Raw genomic sequence first — 11639 nt, forward strand, 5'->3', positions numbered from 1 at the left:
CCCCGCAGTTTGGTACAGTGGTAATTTAAGTAATTACATATTGTACTATAGTGTTATATATATGTCATCTTTGTAACCCTAGGTGAGTCTTGAAGACCCCGAGATTTCAAATCTTATATTTTATACTCTTTTCTGGAATATTGAAAAGAAAGCCGCCGCTCTGCTCCTGAGGACGTAGGAATCTTTGTCGAGCCTCGTTAAATCTTTGTGTGTTCTTCTGGATTTATGTCGATTCTGTTTTTCTTCGTCTTAAATTTCTCAACAATAAGAAATTATGAACATGATGGCATTGCAGACAACATAGACAAGAGGTTAAGTGTCGACTCTAGCAACTATTAGTCCTCCATAACATCCAAGCCATCATTGATAATTGTGCTTCATCCTAATAATATTCAATAAATCTAAGAAAAAGCAAATAAATTTGGAAAATGCTTTATTTAGAACTGTATGATGAACCTTAAACAAAAATCATGTCACAGATTAAGTGCATCTTCACACTAATGCTAAGTTACATGTGACTGATCAACATCTCTATAGCATTTATATGTGGGGATGATGAAGATGACTTTTCTAAGAAGATAGTATAGTATTCAATCAAGTATATGGAAATATTAATTCTATCAATATTAGTATGTTGTTATCCATTAGTTGATGTGATTTTGGAAGAAGTTTACTAACATGTTGATGAGTTACATATGGACGATTGGCATGACATGATCCATCATGTTGTAATATCAATCATGATCACAATCTTAATGATAAGAGTATATATGGTTGGAATAATGTAATCTATGATATGATTAATTATCTCAACATTCTAAATGTTTAAAGTACTATGATACAAAAAATGAGATTAATAAAAATGTGATTGGAATATCAAGTTCATGATTTTTAATATATATCATCATAATAGAAATAAAATCTAGAATGATATGGAACTTGATATTGCTTATAAGAATTTAACTAATAATTGTAATGCTTACTATTATTCCTAAATAAGAGTTTATAATTAATAAAAATCATTTGGAGGAAAAGTTTGCAGAGAAAATGAAAAGAAAAGTGAACTAAATGGGACTGATGCATTACAAGAATTTTGGAAATAAAGTAATAAATAATTAATTTTACGTTGAGAAAATTTACTAGATTGGGGTTTAAATAAAGGAATTCATGGAGAAGATTTTAAGTTCGACGAATTGATTTTGAATGAAAAGAATTTAGAGTGAATTTTTTGAAGGGAATAAAGATGGGTTACTAGGGTTAAAAGGAGGGAAATATATTATGTAGGCTAAATAATGGATTAGAACATTTATTTTATAGAAGATGTTGAGTTATATATCTTCACAATCAATTCCAATAGTGAACATTACAGTTGTTTCAACTGTGATAATGTATTGTTGAGAAAATTAGGGTGAAGAAAAACAGTAATCGACACAAATCCAGAAGAACACAGAGATTTAACGAGGTTCGGCAAAGATGCCTACGTCCTCGGGAGCAGAGCGGCGAGTTACTTTCAATATTCAGAAAAGGGTTACAGAATAGAGGGTTACCTCCAGAGGTTACTAACGGACCTATTTATAACCCCAGGAGTAAACTTTAGGCACAATATGTAATTACAACATTATACAACATTACCCCTGTACCAGCAAAGCCCCCGCACCCCAACCCACATAACTTTCCAATTTGGACAGATTCTCCCGGACAGATTCTTCCGCTCCGCTCCGCTCCGCTTCGATCCAGCGTCTGTCCCGATATGATATATGAGCCATACCATAACAAATTTCTAGTATTAACTATGTTTTTTAAAAGATATTATTATAATGATAGAATTCATCAGCAAAGTGGACAAAATATTACATGCGGTTAACTTTATGTATATCTACGGCCAGGATGCGCAAAAAAAAAAAAGAAAAAGAAATAAATAAAATAAAATAAAAACATAGAGACCCCCCAATATCTGCGTCGTTGAGCGTATGTTCAGCATGCATAATATCTACTCTCGTAGATGATATAAAACATGGTATTAGTATGTATCAAAGGATAATCAGTACTCATCCATTATTCTTGATAATTGTAACATTTGCTTTTTATTAAAAAGCTAGAATTGCAATGCCTTTTATTGAATTAAATAATTTAATATATGAGTGTTTAAATATAGGCACTAAAAAGATTAGTAAAGAAAAATAAAATAAATGATAATATGTCTAAGATTAAGGATATATTGTAATAAAAAATACTATACTTTTTTTATATAAATATTAGACACATAATAAATATTTATATAACAATAAATATGGCTATAACATGCCCCCAAAAAGTCATGATGTTGCTCTAAGAAGCATAAGAGGTTTGTTATGTCAAGGAGCAAAAACATAAAAGCAAATGTGACTTGATAAACCAACTTGCAATCTATAGAGAAGGGGATAATGATTAAGATGTCAATTTCAAAATCTTTATTTCTGTCATGTAATACTAACTCGTAAGCAATCAGAATTTTTCTGTTTTTTTTATTTTCAGGATACAAAGGAGTGGGATGAGAAAGAATAATACCCATTCAACAAACAACAAGCACAACTAAATTATCTCTATGATAGTAGAGAACATAGGATGATACTCGTCTGAGAAAGAAAACTTTATTTCTTACTATTTTATTGAAAAAGATTATCCAAGAAATACACAAGCCAATTATAGATCTGTAGTCCATTAGATTGCTAGCCCAATTAACATGATAATCAGCTCTAAAGATGTTGATTAAAACAAAATAAACTGGAATAGAATTTTGACATTAAAGTTCAAGTTGAGTTTCAATAATTTTAGCATTAATAAGGTGATCATGCTAAAGAATATCAGTTGCATGACTTAATTCGATACCTAGAGTGGCAGACCCAATTTTTTTATTTCAAAATGATAATTTGATTTAGGCTTCAACATTCCCATACATCATTAATATCACACGTAACAATGATATCATCAAAACATATAATGAAAGTAGAATGTGTCCTACATGACTGCTGTAGTGAAAAACATACAAGTATATTCGAAGGCATAATCACAACTGACAAGGGCGAAAGTCAAATGAGAAAAGCAAAATAGGGGACTTCTTAAGCTAAGCGCAATGTGCCTATTTAAGATCATATAAGATTTCTCAGAAGTGAATTTTTCGAGGATAGTGAGAAACACCATATTGGACCTTTTTTAAAAGATCAACTTTCAAGAATCTATGTTTTTATCTAAGATATATATATAGCAAATAGTCTGATGCAAAAACAATAAGAGTATGAAAAGCAGTCATTTTCACAATTAAAGCAAAAATTTACTCATGAATCTATATCGCACTACTAAGACAACTCTTCAGCAAATCAATTATGCTTTCTACTGCTTAATGGGCTCATTTGCTTTTGTTTTGATCATACACACCAAACAAGAATCAATTGCACTTTTACTTGATAGCAAAGGTTTCAATTCCCAAGTATTTGATTTGTGCATTATATAATATTCCTTAATCATTGTATATTGTCAAAGTGGATCAAGAACTGGATATATAGATGTTTGAGGATGAAAAAGATTATGAATCGCGTAAAAAGGATAAAGAGAATGAGAACAAAATGAACTAAAATTCAATTTGATGCTTAATCAAAGAGCAGTATGAATCGCTTTCCATAAGAAGACATCTAATTTTAAGAATATGCTTTTTTTTTTTTTCGGTTTCTAAGAGAAGATTGATATATTTGTCCCATCAAAAGCAAATTTTTAATTTATTTGATGTATATTCCCCCTTAAAATGCTTTTAAAATATTTTATAATAGTTAAATGTTGGGCTTCCAGAGGAGGAGATAGTTTTGTTGAAAGATAATACAAAATAATAATAATAATAATTTGCGTTCACCATTGTCAAAAATATCTTGATTTGGTAATATTCTTATTGCTTTTGTAAAAATTAAATATTCCAAAAGAAAGGATGAAATATGAACATCATAAATAAAAATGAGATAAAAAATGAGATAAAAAATGATGTGAAAATGTAATAAATATTTAGAATCATTATTGATATGATAGATATGTAAAAGATTTTGAAAATCAGACCAAATATTGAATCTACAAAAGGAAAAATTATTAGGTGTGGTTCGGAAAGAAGAGGTTCAAAAGTCGTTGTTCAAGGAAGGTCGAAATGTTTGATTAATAATTATTAAAATTATTTTAATATAATTTAAATATTATAATAATTATGTGATTATAATATTATCAATTCAATATACAAATTCTATGAATTATCACTCAACTATATCGTGAAATTGTTTTAAAATAAGAAATTGATTAATATTAAAACTAGCAGTATCATAAAAAGGTTGGATTGGTCTATTTTGATCGGTTGGGTGTGTTCCCCAGGTTTAAAATTCGAGGAACTATAACCAAAGGACCAATTTGCAGTAGAAACGGTCAGATCAATGATCATGACAATTATAGGATGCATCGGTTGTAACAAATTAATATATTAGAAGTGGATATGAGTCTAATTAGCAGTTATGACAATTATAAGATTCATGGGATTTTAAAAATAGCAGACATATGATGGCAGATCCTTTGCTCTAAAGCTTCAATAGAGGAACATGTACTTGAAGGACTTGGCTTGACAATCCTAAAGGCTAAAGCAGATATAAGACACGATTGTTAAAATTGGCCAACTAAAGAATCTATTTTGAAATTATTAGAAAAAATGCATCCATAGGCCCATAATGATTATTAGATCACAATTCTACCTCTACAAATTCACCTTTGTTAATTAAAATAACATTTCAGAGTTCAGGTTTGGGGCCATTTTTTGTGTTTACTTTGTGTTTCAAATCACCACAACACCGTTCAAAAAATTATACTTGATTTCTAAAATTGTGTTTAAGACTTTTTTTAACCCGACCTAATAAAATAAAATACTTTCATTAAAAGAAAACATACCTGAATAATTAACAAGTATACACATTTATAATTTTCACTACAAATTTTTAAAAACAGCAATCACTCAAAACAAATGATCGTATTTACAAATCACTTGAACCTTTATCACCACATCAAAAATATGAACCTCACTACCTATCTTTTTAAAAGAGTAGAATTTCATATAATTAACATACAAAACCAAAATGCACTGATAACCAGCGAGTAGAATTCTCTCTTAAATTAGTTATGTTCATGGGTATGAGGACGGTTACAGGTGACACTGTCATTGAACACCTTAGGCAACTCAATAAATGACAATGATGCACAAATCAACGTTTACTTTTTGGTCGTCTACAATACAAGAGCATTATTAAAAGTGAAATTTTTATTTCTCATTAGACCGCAAACTTTATAAACCAAAAAGCTACAGCAATTGCAGATAAATCAGTTTAGAAAGACGTGGTGACAGATTTGAAGCCAAATACCTAAATGTTGTGTCGCATCCTAAATGAATTCAGAGAAACTCCACATTTTGCTTTCCCAACAGTAAAATAAATAAATTAAAAAGGGGGCGAAAAAATACTGAACTTTATAGGTAAAGAGAGAAGGCTCATCAACGCATTACACAATGAGGTGCCACTAATCATGCTGTGTTGCTCCTATTATCCTAAAGGCATTACTGTACAGAAGGGAAAAAAATGACAGCCAGCAGCTGTTCCAATATATTTTTAAGGATCATTCAACATGTAACTTGATTATGCATGCAACATTTTTATTCCCTTCTCCGATTGTTCCTGAAAAAGGGATGCCTGAGAGCTTCGCGTGCCGTCAACCGTTCTGCTGGCTCATATTTGAATAGACCTTGCAACAAATCAATTAGATCTCCAGCTGAACGATCCACATACTTCATAATTATGTTCTGAAAGGCCAAATAAAAGTAGTACAAAACAAAACTTTGTCAGAACTAGGGCTGTCAAAACGGCTCGTTGTTCGCGAACAGCTCATGTTCGACTCTTTAAGAAACTCGTGTTCGACTCGTTAATTTCGTTCGATAAGTTAACGAGTCGAACACGAACTAAGATGTGTTCGTTCGTGTTCGGCTCGTTTTGGCTCGAAATACTACTCATCAAGTACATATATATATATATATAAAGTAGTATTTTAAAAAAAATTAATTGACTATAAGGCTACAAAGATTTATAACCAATTAAAGTATTGATTAAGAAAATAGAATAAAAATTATTAAATTAAATTCAAATGATGTTTTAATATAAATAATAATTTTTAAATCTTTGCTCAAACCCTTATTGTCTTATGACTACATGATTAGGGTTGCTAAAAGGACTCTTTGTTAAAAAAGCCTCTTTGTGCGTGAACAGCTCTTGTACGGCTCGTTAAGCAAACGAGCCGAACACGAACACACTTTGAGCTCGAAATATAAACGAGCCGAACACTACACCCCCTAGTCAGAACCCCATTAAAAATAGTATTCTATATTAAAAAAAAGGTCGTTAGCAAAACTCTTCTGACCGAAAACACTACACAAACATCACACAACTAAAGAGCTGCATGCACATGGGATTGAGAAGTTTTATTTAAATTTTATTTCATTTGCTCCATTTTCCTTCAGTTCATACAGCCTAAAAAAACCCACTAATGCATGATTATTAATGCAATCTAGAACCTACCACAACAACATACCTGAAGTCGGAGCATTTTATGAACAGCATTGATGCTCTCCCTGGAGGAAGCACCTTCTGGCCAGTTCAGCCGAGTTCTTCGAAAATATTTCTCAGCATGCCTACTGAAAAAAATAAATGAAATATATACCGTTGAACCAAAAGCTTGAGCCCTGGAATTCATTTTCGGTTACTATAAGATTACTTACTCTGCCCTTTTCATCATATGACGGGGTATGGGGCCAAAAACCCTCTCCATCATGGCAAGATGCTCCAGGTTTTCATGAGTCTGAAACAAAGCCTCCCCCTGCAAAAAATAATACTTGACAAAATTAGTCTCTTGATGTTTATCTAAGCGGATAAGTTTCATGATGAGACGGATCGTACAGAGCACAGCTCCACAAGTATACATCCTAGGCTCCATACATCACATGGGTAACTCCATCCAAGCCCTGTTTCAACAAAAGCAAGTCATAAAACCAAATCACATGTGCATAAATAAAAGAATGACTATAATTACAATAATTCTAACAAACCTAATATAACTTCAGGAGCCCTGTAGTGTCTCGTTGATACAATATAATTGTGATCCTGGCTGTCATAAGTTGTGCTTCCAAAATCAATTACCTTGACAGCACTTGACTTGGGTAATCTCATGGATTGGCTGGGATACTGATCCAATCAAAGAAAATTAAATTTCAATAATTTGGCTAGAAAGAAAATACAAGTATTAAAGCTTACAAAATTTAACAGACAATAACAAAAAAACCTTATGATCAGACAGATTTACATGCTCTGATGAAACAACTAGAATGTTCTCCGGCTTCAAGTCAGTATGAATGAGGCGCAAATCATGCATAACTGCCACAGGTTCAATAATAGCAAGTGAGATTAAACTTTCATTTAATGCAAACACTATAAATATTGATGAAAGAAAGTAAAATCTAGCACAGATCAAGCAACGAATCATGTAGCTAAAGCCTCGATTTCAATTTAGCCCTAATAAAAATCCAAAAATCAAACAGAGCCTATACTCACAAAAAGGCTGCTAAAGAAAGAAATAATTAGTGAATGTTAGAATTATCTATAAAAAAACTGGAAAAAAAAAAATGGAAGGCGTAGTCTATACATGCAACGGATTCAAATAGTTGCCTGCCAATCTCACGAACAAGATCAATTGGAAAGGGTCGGTAACCATTTTTCCGAAGAAAATCGTATAAACTTGGGCCAAGCTTCTCAAACACCTGTGAGAAGGCATTTAAATTTATGGGCATATTTTAGCCCCTAATGATCATCTTGCATAGTGGGGAAATCATTACAAACTAATTATACTTACAATACAGATATGGTTACGATAGTCAAACCAGTTCCTTATTTGCACACAACTGCAAAATACACCCATATATGGATGAAAAGCTACCCCTACTACCTACAAAACAGCCAAAAAAGTATAGACTGAGGGGCCATTCCAGTAAGGAAACTTACAGGCTGGAAGACTCTTGATGTTTCGCTAGCTGTTGAAGCACATCAATTTCGATCAGAGCAGCATCCCAGTACTTCTTGATGCCACGAACAATCTTGATTGCTACCATTTCTTTAGCTTCCCGATCCCAACATTCTAAGACTTGCCCAAACGTACCTGAAAATAAAAATATTGCCAAATTAGAGCACTTGAGAGTACTTTATACAACTTAGGTGATATTGAAAAGAATTTAAACCAATAACTAACCTTCACCCATCTTGCTATATATCTTATCTGCAAAAAAATGGAGCAACAAAAGAGTCAATAGAGGAACGGATGATTGACAATAGCACATCATCACACACACAAAAAAAAAACAGAAGAGAATATTGCAGGCTAGTAGAGAAACAGACTTGACAATGACATCATTACAAAAAATAAATTAAAAAAAACTAAAACAAGATAAAATGAGGCAGGCTAACAACCTACAGAAAAAGAAAAAAGGAAGTGAAAGCAAAATCTCTAAATATCAAAAAATTGAAAAAAAAAAAATCTTTCAAAACTTTTTTAAAAATATCCGAGCCCAAGTAATGAGCAGTAGGCACAAATGCTTGGTTGTTAAATAAGTCAAGATACTAGAGATAATTCTACCCAAAAAAATCAATTAACAGCGATGTCAAAATGTCATCAAATAAGTTTTAAACTGTGCCATGATTAAAATACAAGTTTATAAAACATAATACACTCTGAAGATAAAAATATAAATACTTAGCAGCATGCGAAAATGTCTTATTTAAATAAAATATATCACCAAAAGCTATGAAGAAGACATTGATTTCTATATATAGGAAGAAATTCATCAAACTATATAAAAAAATTCATGCATATAAAACCAATCGAACTAAAATAATTAATGATTTCCAACAATTGTGATCAGGTATAATTACAGCGAGAGGTTAGATTCTCTCCAAGATCAAACATGTAATGGCCATCTTTATCATCTTCTCTCCAAGGAGGGGAAGCATTTCGAGCCACACCCTTAGCATGCATAGAACAATAAGTATGGTCTGAAGATGCCCCCAAAGAAAGCAAGCTCGTAACATCACCAACTTCTTGCCCACATAAAACTCCTATCTGAGCCAACAAACAGCCACATTTTTATTGTTTTTTTACTCATCAAAGAAAATTGTCTTACTTCGCCCATCGCATTTACAAAAAAAATCAGAATACAAAGTGTGGCAAGCATAAATTCAAAAGAAAAACAATACACGTAAAATATTACATTATCCGATATAACTTATCGACCACTGATATGTCAGGAAATTTAATCTTAAAAGATTATTAATTACATCTAGTAATAGTTTGTGAGAATACCATAGAAAGTATTCTAAAAAATTTAAACAAAACAGAAAAAAACAAGCGCGCTAGTGGACATTAACTTTTGATGCTATGAAAGCAATAGCAGAATAAACCAGTTAATAAAGGTACAAGAATGAATATCTCTATCAGTCAACATTGTCAACTGAATCACAAAATATGTTCTATTATCATGTCATGAAATGGCCAACTAAATTACAATTTATTCAATTATCGACAATTTTTGCTAATACGCCCCAACTCAGAACCAAAAAGGTATCAAAACCATTGACTGAATGATATGCTACATACACATGTCAAGTTTCATCCATCACTGATCCTGGATACTTCTTTTGGGCTATGAGTTGAGCAACCAAATATTTATCTAGTTTAGTTAATTCAAATACAAAATTTTCAGATACACTCAATACAATATGGTTATCAAACCTCAGTGGTACTGGCGCCACCAAAAGCATTAAACACACAAAAGTAGTGTGATAAGTGAAAATAGTCAGATCTCTTATATATTTATTTTAATTACAAATAATACTTTGGTAAAGGCTTGTTGCTTTTTGTTGTAGTTGTTGTTGTTTCTGTTGATGTTGTTATAGTACAAAGAATACTTTGTACCCAAAAAAAAAAATCATCATTAAATTATGTTATGCAAAATAATGATTTTTTTCATGTTCTACTGTATCTAAGTTCAAAAAACTTACTATATACAGTGTGAAAACAATTGCAAATCACCCAATATGAGCACCTCTGACACGAATAATCCAATTTAATAGAAATTTTGATGCAGTCAAATAAATTTCTGCAAGGGCGTCATATTTCAGGAACTAACTACTTATATTTGCAGTGTACACCCAAATGATTATGAAATTTTCACTACAATATAGTACATATGCAATTCTCCCTTGTTATCCATACTCTCTTATCCATCGTTGGATTTCAATCACTACACCTCTTCCAGTATTTTTCTGCACATCCCCTTAATCATTTTTGTTTGATATTATAAAAAATGATTTAGATTGCACTGAAGTGCTAAAATCTTACAAGATATATTCTTTACACAATTATGAATTACCCAAAATGGCCCGTTTTAATAAGAAAGTTCCAATTCAATAAGCCTGTGAGGAATCCATATTTCAGAACCCAACTACTTGACATTGTGTTCTCTACAGGCAAATAATAATATAAACTTCACTACTACATCATAATTCTGCATGATCATCCATATTTTTTGAGATTCATCGACATAATCTTTTTAAATTAGCATTCCAGAATATAAGTTCATGTACCGTAATTTCATAAACTTTTTTTCAAGATCAAATGCTTGTTTGATTTACCGCTTCATGCTCTTTTGACAACACATCATTTCAATCTATAATCAGGTAAAGAACTAATTTTTAAGAAACATAATGCTTAGGATCATGCTATAGATGTCAATGAAGAGGGCTAAGAAAATATTTGTTTGTAAGGAAACAGAAAAACATCCGTTAAATGCAGCCTTTTAATTTGTCAAGCCATCAAAATAACAAGCAAGCATGTTAGTAACCTTACCTTGTTCAAAATAATCTAAAAAAGGTCATCCCATAAAAGTTGTCTTAGATCTTGCCCATAAATAACACGGAAAATAAAATAAAATAAAATAAATGAATTAATCATTGATAAATGTTGGATCATAAAAATCTAAAACAAGACAAGCTCTTTTTTTCAGGGCTTTCAAACATAGCCAGCTTAAGAAAAACCCCTGTGCCAAAACTCGACAGATCTAATCCTTTCGTTACGAAATATACCATATCCGAGATAAAAACATATAGATCGGTAGCAGATCTATCGTTAAAACCATCAATAACATAATACGCAACAGAAAGATCTAGATCTAAGAAAATAAATAAAGATCTTAAAAAGAGAGAGAAGTTTATACCTGACAAAACTGCAGATCAAAAAAGAAAACCCAATAGATCTACCAAAATACAGAGAAACTTTACATTAAAATTTAACAAAGCTTTCAAAATCAGACATACCGTAGGAGCGATCGACACATCCCAGCCTAATCTCGCCCTCTTTCTTGGACGGGGGTGATCAACGTGGGCATGCGGCAACTCCGTCAAGCAATCCAACTCCATGATCGGAAACAGCGGGAAAAATCGAGCAACAACAAGTGCTCTTTTCGGCGCAAACCTAATAATCGTGCAATGCCGTCCCCC

At 31.9% G+C, this 11639-nt stretch overlaps 1 protein-coding gene across 4 annotated transcripts; it reads right to left on the reverse strand.

The window, feature by feature from the left end:
• Nucleotides 1–5389: 5389 nt before the first annotated feature.
• Nucleotides 5390–11639, reverse strand: LOC110022339 (serine/threonine-protein kinase AFC2-like). 4 transcript variants are annotated; one of them, XM_020721215.1, is made up of 12 exons: nucleotides 11457–11639; nucleotides 9018–9204; nucleotides 8338–8364; nucleotides 8094–8247; nucleotides 7945–7993; nucleotides 7738–7852; nucleotides 7378–7469; nucleotides 7145–7280; nucleotides 6996–7060; nucleotides 6818–6915; nucleotides 6631–6730; nucleotides 5390–5848 (listed from the first exon to the last, which is right to left on the reverse strand). In XM_020721215.1, the coding sequence occupies exons 1-12, from the start codon at nucleotides 11556–11558 to the stop codon at nucleotides 5702–5704; spliced, it is 1272 nt and encodes a 423-aa protein (XP_020576874.1). In that variant the 5' UTR covers nucleotides 11559–11639; the 3' UTR covers nucleotides 5390–5701. The 4 variants fall into 4 exon arrangements, with proteins under 4 accessions (XP_020576874.1, XP_020576873.1, XP_020576875.1 ...); XM_020721214.1 differs by having other exon boundaries at nucleotides 6631–6733; XM_020721216.1 differs by having other exon boundaries at nucleotides 5391–5848; nucleotides 6631–6733; nucleotides 7399–7469; nucleotides 11457–11638.

Source organism: Phalaenopsis equestris, unplaced genomic scaffold, assembly GCF_001263595.1.
Source record: "Phalaenopsis equestris unplaced genomic scaffold, ASM126359v1 Scaffold000186, whole genome shotgun sequence".
Classification (NCBI taxonomy): Eukaryota; Viridiplantae; Streptophyta; class Magnoliopsida; order Asparagales; family Orchidaceae; genus Phalaenopsis; species Phalaenopsis equestris.

Bases quoted from the DNA above. Each gene is read 5' to 3' on its own strand.
- LOC110022339 (XM_020721214.1), bottom strand. From the start codon at position 11,558: ATGGAGTTGGATTGCTTGACGGAGTTGCCGCATGCCCACGTTGATCAC. The intron at 8,365-9,017 runs GTAATTATACCT...ATTTTTTTGCAG, and splicing joins AGAGAATCTAACCTCTCGCT to ATAAGATATATAGCAAGATG. The intron at 6,734-6,817 runs GTAAGTAATCTT...TATTTTTTTCAG, and splicing joins CATATGATGAAAAGGGCAGA to TAGGCATGCTGAGAAATATT.